Source organism: Drosophila eugracilis, unplaced genomic scaffold (assembly GCF_018153835.1).
Source record: "Drosophila eugracilis isolate 14026-0451.02 unplaced genomic scaffold, ASM1815383v1 contig_646, whole genome shotgun sequence".
NCBI lineage: Eukaryota > Metazoa > Arthropoda > Insecta > Diptera > Drosophilidae > Drosophila > Drosophila eugracilis.
In genome coordinates this window covers 1-17,732 of record NW_024573532.1, presented here as the reverse complement: position 1 = coordinate 17,732, position 17,732 = coordinate 1, and the positions used below count along the sequence as shown (strand labels likewise).

The 17,732-nt window shown below is 42.9% G+C and overlaps 2 protein-coding genes across 3 annotated transcripts; both read left to right on the top strand.

Annotated features, from left to right (window-relative positions):
• The first annotated feature begins 2,964 nt into the window (after positions 1-2,964).
• On the top strand, positions 2,965-4,852 carry LOC108103384. 2 transcript variants are annotated; one of them, XM_017208831.2, is made up of 3 exons: positions 2,985-2,999; positions 3,054-3,421; positions 4,067-4,852. In XM_017208831.2, the coding sequence occupies exons 2-3, from the start codon at positions 3,095-3,097 to the stop codon at positions 4,673-4,675; spliced, it is 936 nt and encodes a 311-aa protein (XP_017064320.2). In that variant the 5' UTR covers positions 2,985-2,999; positions 3,054-3,094; the 3' UTR covers positions 4,676-4,852. The 2 variants fall into 2 exon arrangements, with proteins under 2 accessions (XP_017064319.2, XP_017064320.2); XM_017208830.2 differs by having other exon boundaries at positions 2,965-3,421.
• Positions 4,853-13,022: 8,170 nt separating this feature from the next.
• LOC108103385 lies at positions 13,023-14,496 on the top strand. The gene is made up of 2 exons (XM_017208832.2): positions 13,023-13,135; positions 13,194-14,496. Exon 2 carries the CDS (start codon positions 13,213-13,215, stop codon positions 14,356-14,358), a length of 1,146 nt encoding a protein of 381 aa, XP_017064321.2. The 5' UTR covers positions 13,023-13,135; positions 13,194-13,212; the 3' UTR covers positions 14,359-14,496.
• The last annotated feature ends 3,236 nt before the right edge of the window (positions 14,497-17,732 follow it).

Here is a 17,732-nt window from a genome sequence, read left to right as displayed (position 1 = left end):
TGAGGGGGTTCCCCTGAGTTAAGTGTGCTTGGCATGCTGTGAAATTTGTTAACATTTATGCATTATCATTTCGGCTTACGACATTTAATGATAACTAAGCCATGCAGTACCGCACACAGCCAATGGATGTGGAATGTGTCAAGGCCCTCTTCCTTGCCACATTCTTGTGCTGCTCGTATGACTTTGCGCAATCTATAGCTTTCTTTAAGGATTTCTGAAAATAACCACCCAAAAACATAGTTTCTGGGCTCATTTATTCACGTTAATGTAAGTTTTATTTTATTTTTCATTCTAGCTAAAGCAAAAAGGAACAAAAAGAATTACCACATCAATTTGGGGCTATGAACTGAATTACCATTAAAAAGATGTCAATAATGACCATGGAGAACTCCTCGGTTACATATGTGAAACTCGCAGAACCAGAAAGAAGGAAAAGCCTTCAGAATAAGGAAAGCTTTTCCAATTTCCAATTACGACCAAAGTCTAAAGACAAAGACATGTTGCAACCGCAACTTTGAGACCTTTCCCTTACGTTTCTTGTCATGAAGGCAATGATCTTAATGACCTTCAATCTTATATCGATTGCTTGGAATCGATTGCTCCCACTTGGTTTTCGCTTAAGTGGTGGTTTTCGCCTCTGAGATCGTAATATCTCACCTCCAGTTTCTCTGCGATGGGACAATTGGCGAGTAACTTTTGCAGATTTCCCGTTCTTTCCCTTCTCTTTCTTGTAATTGTTCACTTGGAGTACCATTTTTATTCGTAAGCCAAGGAAACACTCCCATATGAGTACAATACAAATCGTAGAAATGAAATTTGATGTTCTTTGACAAATGCTAATGATTAAGAAAAACGTTTTATGCCTTTTTATTAGGAGGCTACATTTTCTGCGACTTGTCACTTCTCAATTTTTCTTCAGTACAGTGTTAATTGTATTGATTACTACCTTCTTGTCAACACCTCAAGTTTGATTATTTCGGCATGACCTTGACCTGAATTTCTTGCTCCTACTGCAGGTATTTGTATGTCATTTGTCCACTGACTTTACATTATATAACAGCAGCCATAAGAACAGTTAAAAAGCTTACTCATCCTCCAGTGTAAAACGAAATCGAGCGAAAATGTTAGTTTTATTGTGGCAAACACATTTATTACCCTCAAACTTGGACAAATGGAAATTAGTTTCGGCGCCCAATCCGTAATGTGCATACCACAGTGAGAAATTAGTCGCCCAGTGCCTGCCGATGCCATAAGCCCAATTAAGTTTGTGGTTTCCGCAATGTCATATTTTTGAATTTTCTCGTTTACCTTTTTGACAGATGCCTGGAGAGGAATAGGCCTCCTCTCACAGTGTTCGACGTAGTCGGAGTGGGAGGGGGCTGACATCGTGGCGTATAATTAACAATAATGAAGTCGTAAAACCGCAATGCAATCAGCGATGCGCAAAACACACAACTGCACCATCCCTCCTGCACCCAATCCGAAACAAACAGTCGGAAGGCCGAATCGCCCACCATGCACAGGCTGCCGGGGGCGGCAGTTCGGTCCAGGTATGTCTGGATTCCGGGTCAGCCCCCACCATCCCAGTCACTCGAAGTCAGGGTCACACGGGCATTATAAAATATTTATAAACCATTTGCACGCATAATTAGCCTGTCATTACATTTTGAGATTTTCGGTGTTCGGTGTTCGGTTTTCGGTGCTGCGCCTGTTTGTTTGCGAATGTGTCAGTTCGGCTCAATGGTGCGTGTGAGGAGTGTGTGTCCTTGTGCTTTAACCCTCGACAGTGCATCACGTCCTCCGACGCTTGTGATCACAGGGAAGGCATCCCGATGCTCTTGCGGAAAGCTAACTATACCCTAACGTAGCTTCTCTTTCTGCCCATACAGCACTAACCGTTTCGTAACATCAGCAAGAGAGACTCAGAGAGAAATGATCTATTTTAATGAATTAGGAACAGTTGTTAAGCAATTATTTTGTTACTGAGAATTCTAAGAAGTTTGTTAGTCATTGAAAGAGGAAACTCAATCTACGTTTAGCCGTTTTATAGTAATAAAATAGAAGGACTCGTTCCTTAATCAGATTAAGTGAGAAAGGTTGGAAAATCTCTGCGAAGTGCACTTTTCAAAATGCAGAAGTTGGATTAGTTTCTGGCTAGGGGATACTTTTGGGACACTAAGATCGAATTAAAAAGAGATCTCCGCGATGAAGCCATATTTATCCCTTGGATTTCACTAGTTCGGAAAACATTTCAGATGTCAAACAAAAAAAGGAACTTGCAGAGTTCTGTCACGATCGCCAAACACTTTAAAGGTTTCCGGAACGTCCCCGCAGTCTCGTCTGCTCGGTGGAATGGCCAAGTAAGCAGGACTGATGGGACATTTATATTACTTTTTTCAGGTCGAAGGTAATACGAGTATCATTACAAAGTAATTATACCCTTTGTAAAATGAGACCCACGACCGTCGCGAGTTGATGGCCAGAATCCACGGGCGGAGGGTGGGCTGGTGGGCTGGTGGGGTGTTGAAATGTCATGTCATGTTGCGACAGGCGTCGGACCGTTATGCACTGCCCCGGCGGAGGTCCGTGTACATGTGTTCGGCCATAAAGTAATCAGCGGAAATGTCAATGGGCCGCCGCCATTTACTGATGTGTCGGCAACTGAGGTTTACACCGTCAGCCAGGACGTCAGCGCCAAGGCACGTGTACGGTATTCTTTATATTCGCTAGTTCGTTTGCAGCCGTTGTTATTGTGGTGTTGTTGGCCCGGCATTGTAATTAAAATTTTCCGCTGCATATGGAAGTGAAATTGTCGGGCTGCAGGTTTAATTGCGCGGCTATGTGCTGTGACAAACATTTCACGGGTTCGCATTGACGAGCGCTTCCTGCCCGGAGCCCAGCAAGTGGGGGAAAACAACTCAAAACCCGGCAGACTACCGAACATTTCCGTAGGCTTCGCTTTTAGTTACAAGTTCGAATCTTGACAAGCAGGTTAAAAAGTTGAAAAGCCAAAAAATTATTTCGTTCACTAGTATAATAATCCCTATTCTCAGTTCAACAGGCTCACACATTTCCGCAATTCGAACTTCAGACAATGGCATTCTACGGCCACGTGACCGACTCCGGGGAATTAGTCCTGAAAGACGAGTCCTTCACCAGCAGAACTCGCATCACGCGATCTTCCTCTTCCAGCGACTCGCCAAATTCGATCTCTTCCCCGGACTCGCTCCCCCAAAACACCAGCACACGCACTTACTCCTTAAAGAACCTGAGTGGCAATCCTTCGCCCCACTCCGCGGGCAACTGGTCGGTCTACGACGGCATAAAGAAGTCGGACAGCCGGAGCAACTTTGTGCCCTCTCTGTGCCTTGGCTCCCAGGACAGCTCCCTGAACTACCTCAAGCACATAGATGGAATAAAGGCAAGTACAGAGAAACCTCTTTAGCTAGGACGGATGAATTCGTTTGTAGACTCAACTCAACTCAAAGCAAAAGTTCAAAAAACATTTAATCAATTTTTTAAGTAGCATTAACTCGCATGACAACTTTAAGAATGGGTTTCAATTTCTTACTATTCAGTTTAAAATGGATCAAAGGATTAACTTTCTAGTATTGCGTTATTACTTGTGAATATATCATAAGAATGTAATGCTGACAAAATAGTTCGTTTATTTTAAGCACCAGACCTATCGTATTATATTGACAGTGGCAGAAAGTCATCTCTGATCTTAACCTGTCCGGGTCAGCATTTTACGCGGCAGAAAAAACCTAAATTAATAATGAAAAATAAATGCATAGGCAATATAAAAAGTCAGTATGGACAAAAGCATATATTTGAAACTTATTTTGTTTCATTTTAGTCCTTGAAACTTTAATAATGCTAATATTCAGGCGAGTTCTTTGCAAAAGTACTTATTATTCCACGTAGATCACTTTTCTATGTAATGAAGCCATAAAGTACTTCCAATTTGTATTTCGACCAAAATAATTTTGAGTAGAGCCCATGTACAGCCCCATCTGTCTTTACCGATTGACCATTTGCTCCATGCTTACCCCTGTGCCTCCAGATGGATCGCGAGCCGGAGGCGGCCTTTGAAAGCTGGTACTCAGCGAAGCAGCGGCAGCGCCTGCTGAGGCAGAAGCGACTGAAGCAGATGCAGGACGCCAACTTGCAGCAGGTGGAGGAGCGCAAACAGCTGGCCCGGATGTGCTACGACCAGTGGCTGAAGGATAAGGCTCGCCAGGCGGCGAACCTGCAACTGCAGACACACCTCCAGACTGCTGCCATGAAGGCCAGCTTTGCTCTGGGAAAGGATCCCTTGCTGTCCACATGCTCGTCATTGGGACCTGGTTCAAAATCCTCGGCCGCCAGGCCTATGCGCAAGGTGTCCCAGGACGAAATCCGCAAGGTCGTGGAAGACTGGTGGCTGAAGAAGCAACGACAGCAGCAGATGCAGCGCGAGGAGAAACGTCGCACCATGCTCTCCAAGGCGCTGGAAGAGGAACGGCGCAGGCGACTCTCTCAGATTGCCTGGGAAAAGTGGATTAGCAACGTGGACGCGAAGCCCAAGCCAGTTCCCCTAAATCAGGGCCTGGACTCTCTGCGAGGCACCATTTCCCAGCTTTACGTTAACCCCACACCCTGGATGGATTCTCAAAAGCCCCGGCCACAGTGAACCCATCCACTCAGACTATCTTTTGTCGATGCAAGCCTTTTCAGTGTTTCAAATGGTCCACAAAATATAAAGCCAGTGTTGTAAGCTGATCCGAAAAGCGAATCAAGCAGGGTGAAGTTACGAAAATTATTAAAATGCATGTCTGTGACACAAAATGTTGCGTCATTCTTCAGTTTCCATGGAAGGTTTTTGATTTAATATTGACTGATTAATTCACTTTGTAGGATAAGAAAGCGAAGTACTACGACCGCGTTATCTAAATCGAACGATTAACATATATTGACTATGCTTTCATTTTTTTGATAATAAAACGTAAGTTCATCCTGTTCACACCAAACTAAACACATTCTCGTGATAATCTCCACCTGCAAAAAACGAATAGTGGTCAACCACTATTTCCGAGCGATTCAAAAGTCAATTTATACAATTGCGCCAATACACAGTTTAACCAATTTTGTAAGCCATTGCCAGAGAGGGGGGCAAGGACACGTGGGGCAAGGGAGGGGCACTTACGATAGCAAATAACAATTTGCAATAAAAACACAAAAGAAAAGAGGTAAGCAGAAATCGAAGCTGGAACTGCAGAGGACAGGACACTCAATAAGATTTCAATTGTTGTTGGACAAGATACATTCTCGGGCAGGATATAAGCTGGGGAGTAGCGGATGCTGAGGAAATGGTGGAAAGCCCTGCCCATTTTCATTAGATTCCCAGGACTGCCCGGCGCTGTGTCTCTGATCCTGTGCGTCTGAAAAGTTACGAAATTATATTGTTCCAAAATAAAATAAAGCATGTTTTAGGTAGCATCAAGTGGAAAACAGAAACCGGCAGCCAGGAGTGGGAAACCGAAATGCAAACAAACAAAGCCAAAGGCCTAAAGTTCATTTGCACAATTTCCCAGCGCTCGGCTTGCTCGAAGCTCCCCTTGCAGCAAAGTCAAAGGCCAGCCGGTCCGGGCAAACAAAAAGACCAAAAAGACGTTGGAAATCCTTTTGATGAGGTCACCGTCGGTTTGGTTTCCAGTTCACACACGCATGAGTCCGCACACACAGCCATGGGATCTGCACTGTGGCTTGTGTAGTGGCGAAAACGTGTGAAATATCTTCTAACTAGCAATTCGCTGCATAAGAATTTCACAATATTTCAATAACCAATTTAATTGGTGACATCAAATTAAAAAAAAGAATCGAAAGTTTAATAAATAATATTTTTATTTTAAAACACTTAGGCACACTGCTTAGGCAGCAGCCGGATTTCACATCATCACATCGACACGCTCACGCATCGAAATATCCGTGCAACTTTTAGGCAAAATAATAATGTGCTAATGTTATGTGACTAATATTCTACTTTTATCTCTACTTTTTATATTGTAAAATAACAGAAGATGTGATATTCGTTGAAAACTATATAAAAGATAAAAACTAATTATTTGGTCAAAAGATTCACCTATATAAACTTTTTAAATTAACAAGGAATTTATGGACTATCGTCCGCCTTCCTTTGGTTTAGTCTTTAAGCGAATTAATAAATTAATAAATAAATAAAGTAAATATTTCGGATCAGTATATATGTACCATATGTAAGCCGCCTGTAAGAAAATATCCCGTCTTTCTACAATTAAAAAAATCGTTTTAACGATTGCATAATCTCAGTTTTAGTTCTCTACATTTTGTATGATTGCTATAGGTACGACAGGTAAACGATGAAAGATTTGGATCCAAGAAGATAACCATTTTTATATTAAGAGTGAGAATTGGGAAATATCAATTTGTCAGATCGAATATCGACTAAGAACGAAACTAAATATACTTCCGAAGAGCCGAAAACTATTGGCACACTTTGAGGGCCCGTTCGACGTGGCTATTCTGACAGTGTGCACTTGACCAGGTCGATGCCTACTCATGCATGCTCCGTTGTTTGTTCGAGATACTGGGAAATGATGGGGAAACACGGCCGGTTGGGAAGGGGCAGGTCCCGAATATCGGGCATTGGCAGGATTAAATTTGGAAGGTATTGAAGCATGTTATTCGTCATCAATGTTGTTTGCACTAACTAGTTTGTGTTGCTTGTGCTGCTTTTGTTGTTAATGCTGTTGTTGTTGTTGCTGTTGCTGTTGCTGTTGCTGTTTGTTTTCATCATCTCAATGCTGGAGCTGTTGTTGTTGCAACAGGCGCGCTTGCTGCTTGGTATGGCATGGCCAGAGAGTCAAGGGAAGAGCTCAGAGTCAAGTCGTTTCCAGCTTGTTTGCATTGTTTACGCACTTTCGCTTTGATATTATTGCAGTGTGCATTTCGGCTTGATGGCAACCTAACCAGGGTAATGTCCAGATTGAGCAACCGCCTCCAGAACCACAGGCCAGAACCCAAAGGCTGCAAATACACAGCCCGAGGGCTTCCTTATTGGCCATCAGGGAGATTCTGGACATCTACCTTTCGAGATAGCTCATTAAAACGGATTTAGTTCTGAAAGTGTTAATAAAGCTGATACCTGAATACCTTATATTTGTGCGAGCAGTCATTTCGCTTTCATTGATAGACACCCTATTTGAGTACCAATACCTCATGTTTGAGTGAGGCCTGTGGTATTTACTGTTGCATACTTCTGGGCTTAACATTAAAACGTGATTTGGCTAGTTCCGATGAATAAATTCAGAACCTGAACCTTTCACTTTCCGATGGTTTTGTGATATTTATTAAGCCCTGAAAAAAAATATCCAACAAAGTCATTGATTTACTAAAGGAGTCTCATTCTTCGAATTCATATTCAAACTTTTAAAGTTTTTAAATGGCAACTTGGAATGAAAATATTAGAAAACTTAATAACATAACTTCGGTGATTTCTTATGAGTTTTTATCTGACTCTCTACTGTTCAGTCATTACATTCCCCAGTTTATTTGTCCACTGCCCTGTCCACTTCCGTTTCTTAGAGGCCCAACATCAGTCATAATCCACCCGTCGGAGGCTCCATAACATCGTCTCTCACCGCCCACATTATTGATCACACGACATCAGTTTGATAAATATCTGTTCCATTGTCTGAGCATAAAACCCCAGCATCGCCGGATCCGCTGACCTCTTCAGCTTCCTTTATTTTGCACCTGCCTTTGTCTAACAGTCAGGGGTGGGTCGGACCTGAACCCCTTTTCCATTGCATTATTTATGGGCACAGCGAGCAGTCCAAGGATGGTGGGGATCCATTGTTTTTACCACTAAACACGTGGCAATATATCTTTTTTCTGCCACTGAAACTGGAGTTAATCTATGGTTGGCCCTTTTTTATTTAGGTTTTTCTCAGCGAAAGGCCATGAAAGATTGGGCCTTTCTTATGCAAAATTTGTCGGAGGGGAAAGGTGGACATGGTGTTCGACGGCAGTTCAATATATTTGCTGAACCAAATGCTGATAGGTTGAAAAATGATAACGAGAGTTCTTTTCTGGAATTAAAAAGATTTCTCAGGTGACTAGCCTAGATATTACATATTATTTCCCCTCTCGTATGATTAAGATTTTGAATTGCCAAGTCAGACACTTATGAAATCAATTATTAAAACAAACTTTAAGCTAAACTTTTAAGTCGAAAGGTTGGTGGTAGTTTCATTTACACGAAAAGAAGCTTAAATTAGCAATTCATTAAGGATCAAATTGAAATTCACGACTGCCGCTAATCAGATCCACATTTACATGGAACCAATTGCCGGAGCACGGCGAAAAAACTATTAAAGGGCAGCAGGAAAAAACCGGGAAAATTATGTCAGCAATTAGGCAAACTATGACACTCGAAAGAGACGCACTGCCAGGCAGTGGAGGGAAAAATCGAGGCCGAAGTGGATTTGAATGTAGCAGACGGCCAACGTGGACATCATTAAAAACTCATTTACATGCAGGCTGGGCAGCGTCGCAGGACATTTAGCCGGGAAGGGACGGATCCGGCTAACTCACGGCCGTACTTGGTGGCCCGATGGCTCTGTGACTCTGCGACTCTATGACTCGCTGACTAACTCGGGCAGTTTGTTAATTTTAGATTTGAGACACGTTTCCAACTCAATTTTATCGCATGTTACGCCTTGCTGCCTCTTCGCTTCACGCCCACTTCGAGGGACTGCGGGCATTTTCCAGCGATTTTCCGCTTCCTCCGTCGTGAATTTTGATTTCAAGTGTCGCCTCCACCATCGCCGTTCGACGTTGTCGCATTTTCATCAAGGACTGGTCCAATTAGGAGGCAAGGTGTAATTTATGCGCCTCAAGAACCTTCCTACAAATTGGCCATTGTTGGCATTGCTATTGATAGGTCCCCACTCCGCCTTCCCCAGACTTACCCTCACCCGCTCTTCCGCACACATAAAGTTGAACAATAGCATCATACGCAAAGTTTTAATATCATTTTTTGCATAATGTTTGCCCAGCAAGGAAAGTTTCGGACTAGGCCGGGCACCTGACTGACCGCACGCATGGGAATTTCGCCAGGTGCTTCGCAGCAAACTCATAAAGCTAATTAAGAAATGTGCCAAAGTTGCTCTGCAAAGTTGTGTGGCTTACTTAGGGCCAATCTACACAGTCGGACTCTCTGGAAGCGAGCTAAATTTATTAAAAGCCGGCAAACAAAGTTTAAATGTATGGCCAAGTGGTTTGTTTTAATTCAATCAAGTATTTTGACTTGCATAATAAGTCGTCCTTCGAGGACACTGCTCCGTGGGAATTCCAGATAAGTATGCATCCCCCAACTCCTCTGTATTCCCAAGCACTTCAACAATATACCAATTATATATATTCTTCTTAGATATGAAAAGAAGAGTCATCAAGTAAAATGGTTTATGGTATTCATTAAGAAGTGTCCACATAATGTACATATCCACTGTCACGACACTTTTGGCGCTCCTTCTCCCTTATAACTCAATAAGTCTTAAATATTTTTCAGAATTTCCCAAAAATAAGTAGGATTATCCTAATAAAATGCTTTGCTTTATTAATATAGTGGCAGGGCGTTGAACCCCGAAATCTCCCGGGTGGACTGGTGGGGCCGATCAAGAAATGCATTTTCCTACTCACATCTTCTGACGGAAATTATAAAACACTCGGAAAGTGTTCAGAAATGTAGGAGTTAGATAAGTAGTTTGAAAGTCTAAAAGAGATGGAACAACCCCTCTTGGATAACAATTTTGCATATTTACTTATGCAATATGAATGTCTTCCCATGGACAACTAGACGAACTCTTTTCAGGCTTTTATTTAATCAGGCATAGTTGAAAAGTTGCGAGTAAGCGTAAACTTCTGGCCCTGCAATTGTTTTGCCCAAATGCCTTTGACGTTTTGTTGGGCTTAGTTCTCGTTGGGACACAGATGAGAATATTTGTCGCAATCAAATAAAAACTTTGCAGGATTATAAAAAGGAAAGGAAGCCGGGAATTCCCAAGGGGACTTGCAGACAGAAGGTAGGAAACGTGGAAGGCCTGCCCAGCCACTTTGGGTTGAAAAATCTAATAACTGCTAAATCACCTTGCAAAATGTTCATTTCACAGCGCTATAAACACGCATCGAGCCTCGTCCTTGTCGACCGACCCCTTGTCGACTTAAACACTTACAAGGACTTAACCACCTTTTGTTACTTTCCTGCGTAGCCCTGTCTGTCACTTTAATCTGCCTGCCACACGCAGAACGTTGGCAAGGAAGCAAAATCCTACGAAGGACACTCACATGAGCCAAGTTTGCATGCCTGGCGAGGCTTGCAAAGTTATTAACACGCGGCTCCGACTTAAATAAGTCATATTCTGGCCGACTTTCAGGCTCACTTCACTGCCTCGCTGCCTCAGTGACTGACTTCTTGTCTCGGCTTGCCAAGGGGTGAGCATATTAATGGGGTTTTCCTATTAATTGCACGTTTGGTCTGAAAGTGAAAGGTCTGAGCGGGAAAAGTTAGCTGAAGAGGCTCTTCCACAATCTGTGGCCAAGAAGATTCATTTAAATTTGAAACAAGCACTCTTAGGAATATGACTATCACTACGGCATTGTACGGCATTACAACTTTGTGTGTTTAGATGCTAAAAAATGTGTCTTAATTTTAGATTTTATTAGTTATCCTTAAAATAGTACGAGTATGTAAAAGGTAAATGGAAGCAAGGCGTCTAGCTTTTTTGGCCAGAAGTATCGGATATATATAGAGTCCATATATACAGGTATATGCATGTTTTCCTTTGCAGAAATATATAAACTTCAGATTTCCTTCATATTGTTATGATCTTAATGAGAAACCCAGAAGTAATAATTCGCTAAAAAAATGGGAATTCGCAGGAATTTATGGTTTTTACGAAGGATTCAAAAACCAAACGGTCTTCTTTGGAGAACAATCATAGTGCGGATTTCTGTGGCTCAACTCGTGGTCTGCCAGCGAAATAAGCTGTTTTGTAATAGGGGTTTTGGAAAGGGAGGGGCTAAAGGCTCTTTCGCTCTATCGTACTTTTTGTTTGGGACTTTAGTTTAGTTTCCACAGCGACCGATGTTCTTTTACCAACTCGCCAAACTCCTTTTTCTAAAACTTCAAAATGGATCTTTTAGTAACAAATGGTTGAATGAGACACAATCTTACTCGTACTAAGTAAAGATTCTTTTAATTATCAGCCAATGGCGTTAATATAGAAAATGGTCTGGGAAAGTCAAATCCTAACTCAATTGCCATATGCAGCTTATAATCAGAGACATTGATCAGCCATCAAACTTTTCATTACAACCCAAAAGACTTCAAAAAATTATGCGTTCCAAATAATTTTGCCCCTGGGTAGTAATTTCGATTTGTATCAATGAAAGTTTCGTGAAATGCATTCACGACTAATGGAATTTCGTGTTTCGAGGACTTAAGGGTATGGATTGACTTCTATGTCTGCTGTCGATAAAAGCAAATCTTGTTGCAAACGTCGCTGCAGCTTGTTGGGGAAATACAAAATAATGCCGGTTGCATTGCCAACGACGTCTGCCGCTCCTGGTTTTACTGATTCCACCACTTATTCCACTTTTCCGCCTTTTGTTTTTGAATGTGGTTAAAGCCGAAAGAGGCGTGGAGGCTCTGCGCAGCAATTTTTATGCCGCTCGCCTAAGTGGCGCAGTTTTGGCTTAGCTTTTAAACACCGCGGCTAGAAAACGTACCTTCGTACAGGGGCGAAGGCACTAAATATTTTTGGGGATGTTGATGGTACGGCGAGTTCCTGTAACAGTTACTGGGTCGCAGAAAATCATAGTTAGAACTCCAGCAGAACACGATTATCGAAAGCAAAAACAATCTGTGATTTCCCAAATTGAAAGGACGGTTGTTACAAGGCCAATCAGCTTGGCATTCAAGCCCTGAGCACCCCTTAAACCCGCCACTGAGCTCAGCAGTCGCTGTGGCGATAAGTTTGGGGCTGCAACAGAGAGGCAAGCAGTGTGGATGCATGCATGTCTGCCTCGCCATCGTACTCGACTGTCGTCGCTGTCAAATAACTGACATTACCCCGCCGCCACCACTGCTTCGCTGCACCACTGCACTTCCCCCTGACCTGGTGAGCCGGTGAACCGGTGAACCGGTGCACCACCGCAGACGACGCCGTGTTGTCGTCATCGCTCCAGCGTCGCACACTTTCGTGACTGTAAACAATAAAAATTTCGATTAGAATGTAAGAGCAACAACCGTTCGCGGCTACTCCAGCTGCATCGGTAACGGCAATCAAGTTGTGCGAGGCCCGATCGGTGCCCACTGGACTGGGGAGGGGTGTGGGGGCTGTGGCACAGACGTAGAATTATAATATGGAAAAATAGCTAAATTGTATATTAATAGAAAATGAAATCCAAAGGCTTAGCAGCGCAAACGTGCCGTAGCCGAAATTTAAAGGCAACATTTTATAGCATTGCTGACGTTCCATGTAGGTGCAGGTAGTCAAATATTGCTAGGATATGTCCATTAAACTTAGGGTATTTCTGTCTATTAAATACTTGTTCTGCTTTGAGAATACAAAATTTACAGGGTTAGAGGTTATAAAGAATGTAAGTGCTTGCTAAGCTCACCATACGTCGAGATCAGCGATCGGCCAGAAAACTTTGAGCTATACCATCGGCATCAAAATGCATAAAGGAAATGCTTTATTCTAGACTTTACTAAATTTCTAAAGAATTTGCCAACTATATGAACTTTTATAATCAATCACATAACTTTTTTATTTTCAATAATTCTATGAAGTATAAAAGAGAGAACATTAAATAATGATGAAATTAAAACGTTATCTTATGATTAAGCATGCACCTACATCATAAGTTAATCTCATTCCACTATTGAGAATTACGTCAAAGTTAAAAGAAAGTTTTTTGTTTGCTATTCCCACACACAAACTCAAACACTTTTCGTAGACTGCAAAGTTGACTGGTTTTGAAGACTACAAGGTGTTCCATAAATCGTCCCAGACGACGTATTGTAGTTGAATATTGGGTACACACTAAGGTAGGTAGCTACCAACGATCCATAAATGCAATTAGTTGGACTCAATGAAGATCCTCAGGAACAAGGAGCTCTGCGAAATGGCATTTCTTGGACGGGTCAATAGCCAGGGAACCCTTATCGACTGTGAGGTATTCAGCGGCCGTGCAGCCAAGATCCAGCCTCAGCAGAATTCAGCAAGCCAAGTTAGAGAGGATGAGACGAATGCGCTGCTTCCAAAGACAAAGGGCTCCCGGACCTACATCAAGACCTACGGCGAGGTTAGTCTGCTGCGCTCCATGGGAAGCCCCAGCACGGTGCGCTACGTGGGCAGCTCCGTGTCGCCCAGTGAAATCAACTCGTTGGACGAGACGGAGACCTCCACCCTGCGCTGCTGCTCGGTTATGTCCTCGGGAACCCTGGAAACGTTGGAGACTGAAGGTAACTTACAGGGAGAGGACTTGGTCCTGCAGACCGAGTCAAGAACACTCTGCCTGGATCTGGGCAGTCCCAGCAGTAGCGACAGTAGCAGCAGCAGCAGCAGCAGCAGCACCAGGTCGAATTCCTCCGACAAAGATTCGACTACCTCGATGTGCAGCTGGGAAGAGGCGATGTCCCGGGGAGAGAGCATGCTTGCCTCGCAAGAGATGCCATTCAGCCTCAGCCTGCCCTCCCTGTGTTTGGGTTCCAACGGTGGATCGCCGCCATTAACCTACACCCGCCACCTTGATCCCATCCGGGTAGAGCGATCCGCCGATGAAGCCTACGAAAACTGGCTGTCCGGCAAGCGCCGCCAGTGCCAATACAAATTACAAGCGGAGCAAGCTGAACTGAAGCTGCAGAGGGAGCAGACGGCGATGCGCCAACAACTGGCCAAGGAGAAATACGAGCAGTGGTGCCAGCAGAAGTCTCGACAGGCCTCCACAACCAACACGAGTAGCTCCAAACCCGTTCGGCCTGCTCAGATCCCGTCACAGAAAACCCCCGCTTCTGTACAGAGCCACCTGCAGAAGTGGGAGCTACAGAAGCTCAGGCTGGTGGAACAGCGTCGCATGGAGCTGCGAAGAGCTGAGCAGCGAAGGCAACAGGAAAGAGCGATCCGCCGGCAACAGGCGGAGCAGGCCTTCAGTCGATGGATGAGCAATGTGGACCAGAGACCAAAGCCGGTCCCCTCCAGCCAGGGGATTAAGTCTCTGCGCGGCACCGTATCCGACATCTTTGTTAACCCCAATCAGTGGGTGGATTGAGTACCGAAAGATGGCTGGTAGAGAGTCGGATAAGTGAGAGGTAGTTTACAAGTTTACCCGCCCTGTGATGCCAAAGTTGTTACCAAGTGAACCCATATTTACGCCTTTAACTTTATTAAATACCTTAAAAACTCCCAATGTTTGCAATTTGTCCATAATAGTTCCTGAGGTTTCAGCTTTCAGCTGACCGGCGAACGGACAAGGCCAAACCGTTTTGAATATTGATGGTGATATATGGATTTACACTACGAATAACGTCAATAGTTACCATCCTAAGATATTTGTGCAAGAGTCCTGATATAAATACTTTTTGGGTTCTTCGCTGCATTTTTACATATCTTCTCCTTTATACATATCTTTTATGTTCGCTGCACTTTCTTTGATTATTTCTCATTTCGAATATCCATCTTTTTCGTTGCTCGATAATATTATTTGAGCTCCCCAAAGCTGAACAAAATATCTCCACCTTTCTTGCGACATACTTCGCTACTAATGTCTCAATCTTCTCTCTTGTTTCGTTTATGCTCATCATTCTATCGTTATTGTCTACAACATCGCTTTTTCGCCTTTGGTTTTACTCTCGCCACTAAGTTTCTTGTTATCGATACTGCCATGTAAGTCGATTTAGAAAAATCAAAAGAGTCCAAATAATTAAGCTACCTAAGTATATATGTTGATATTTTTCTTAATTTATTGATAAATTGTTGAGTTGATGTTAGTCTAAGATACCAACAGATGTCACAAAAACCAACATAGCAAAGGGTTAGAAGGGTAGGTAGGGTTATTATAGCCTTTGTCGCTGTTATGGCGCTATTTCAGCTATAACATGGAAGTGGAGAAATGTAAAATGTTTGCATTGTTAACCTTATAGTCAATGTTAGAATAGTTTGTCAAGAAAGTAAATAATATAGTTGAAACAATAAAAAAGGTCTTAAATGCTATGTTCCTGCCATGATATTAGGTTGTCAAAAAAGTCTTGCGGTATAAACTTGGTTACAATAATGCAACGATTCAAGTCTAATACGCGTTCCCAAGGAGATGCCAACTTCCTCTCATAGAAGCTCGCTTCCCTATTGGCAAAAAACTCGGAGCGTGGCGCATCTTCGACCACCTCTGCACCAGAACGAAAACGTTGATACCATCGCTGTGCGTTGGAAATGGAAACTGTATCGGGTCCAAAAACTGCTCAATAAGGTATAGTATGACCTGATGCGACGAATAAAACAAGAACTACGCGCTTTCAGCGCCAACAAGCGAAAACACCGCAAGCCTTTTTTTACAACCTAATATTGTAATACGCTATCAAAGAAGTAGTGATAAGGAAAGTTAACAAATCAACTTCTTGAATCAAATTTCTTACCTTTTGTTTACTTCCAGAAAAAATCGCTGAGAAGTGGCTTTGCTTTTAAAAGCTGGAGATGTTATTACTACGATATTACGCTCTTCTTGGTCTCTACCCACAATTGCTTTCTCATTAGTGGTAAATCAAAGCTCAACGTGGGGCAAAGGCATTCGAAGTTTACACCTACACAAATGCGGAACGGCAGTCCGGCACGCACAGCCGTATTCCATTAATGAGCTGCACTAAGCTAAGCCCACAAAGGAGTTGTAACAGGCTCCGTAGCATTACATCACACATTCGGCGCTCCCCTCACTAACACTCTCTGTAAATCAAAACATTTTCATACACTCATAATGCTCTATAATCGGTATTTCAATTTCACAGCCACAAGCTATCGGAATATCCCTTTGAGAGTTTGACTCGGAGAAATACTCTTCCAAATACTGCAGACCTACCTATAGTTCACTCGATTTTAAACTACGTACAGACATACTGAAATGTTTTATGATATTGATTTCGTCTAATATTAAATCGCCTATCTCACCGCTAATTTAAAGACGTAACCATCAAGCTAAGAGAGTGTTGATTTGGATGACATTTTCCAGGAAGCCTCTCTTAAGAAGGTAACCGGTAGCTGAGAGTCGCGAAGAGAGAGAATCTTACCCAAGTCGCAAAGGGAACTGCATACTTATTTATTTTAATTTAGTATTATGTTTATAAAGGCTGAGTTGCAGAAAGGTCCTTTTAAATTTATTACAGAATGGTAAATTAAACCAAAATTCGCTCTAGCACAAAATCGAAATAATTTCGCTTTTTTGCATGTACCCCAAATATTAGTATAATGGATATATATCGGTAGCCGAGCATTCATTGTGCCGTAATTATTTGGTTCGGAATCGAATGCATTTTGGACTTCGCTCGAAAACTAAATGAAAAATGGGAGCAGAAGCAGCAATAACACCCCGAAAAGAAAACAAAACCGCCAGCCTCAATTAATTTTTGCTCACAAATCACGCGAATAATCAAAAATTAGATAGCACCTGCTGACCTGCTGCCATTGTTTTTAATGCAGCTGCATTGGAAAACAATAGCCAGAGATGCCCGCCGGAAAGCTGTTATCCCATGATTGCGGTGAGTTTTCGGGCGGCTTTGCTTAGGCCTCGCTGGTCGTTACGCAGTTGGCAGTCATGAAACAATAATGTCCGCAAATTGACGCCACAAGCTGTTGGTTCAACGAGAGAGCCCACTCGCACGCACAGATGCACAAATGCACATGCACGTGCGCCCATCTGCGTCTGCGGCACTTCCTCTGTGCCGCCATATTGAATTTGAACCTCTGCAAGGGAGCTCAGCTCCATCGGCTCCAACGTCCCACTTTATCCCACTTCCCCGTTTCCGAGGACCATAGCTTCCAAACCCCGATCCGGGCTCTTTCCGTGTTCTGGTGCTGTTTTTATTTGCCGGCTTGCTTTCTGCTGGTTAGCTGGTTGAATTTCCCGAATTTTCCATCTGCCAGGCAGCTCTGGTTCGCCGTCATCGTCGCGCGTGTTGCCAGCAAGAACACAAGCCAACATATTGGCTCCCTTTCCGACCCAACGCCCACTCCAGAGCAATAATTATCGTTACGGTGCCCCGGCAACACGTTGTTGGACACACATTGTTGGTAAGTTGATGAATATTAAATCTGCACTTTTCTAGCAGGCTCACTAATTACAAAAAACTTAACTTAAAATGTCAATTTTATGTTTGGTTCTGAAATTGGTTTTATATGAGAAATACTGAAACATTTAACAACGAAATTGTGAAACATTTCTAAAGTTACCATTCTGCTTAAGCATATTTAGACAAAAGTCACGAGGTTTCATTTAAAAAGGAAGAGGCGTAACCGAAAAAGAGGTAGATCAGGCCATGTTCATGCTAATTTTAAAATAATTAAGGGGTATCCGAAAGTCCTGATGCCTGACTATAGAATTCATAATATTTTAATATTATTTTTCGAAAATATTTCTTCGCAGATTCTTGAGGTCCTTCC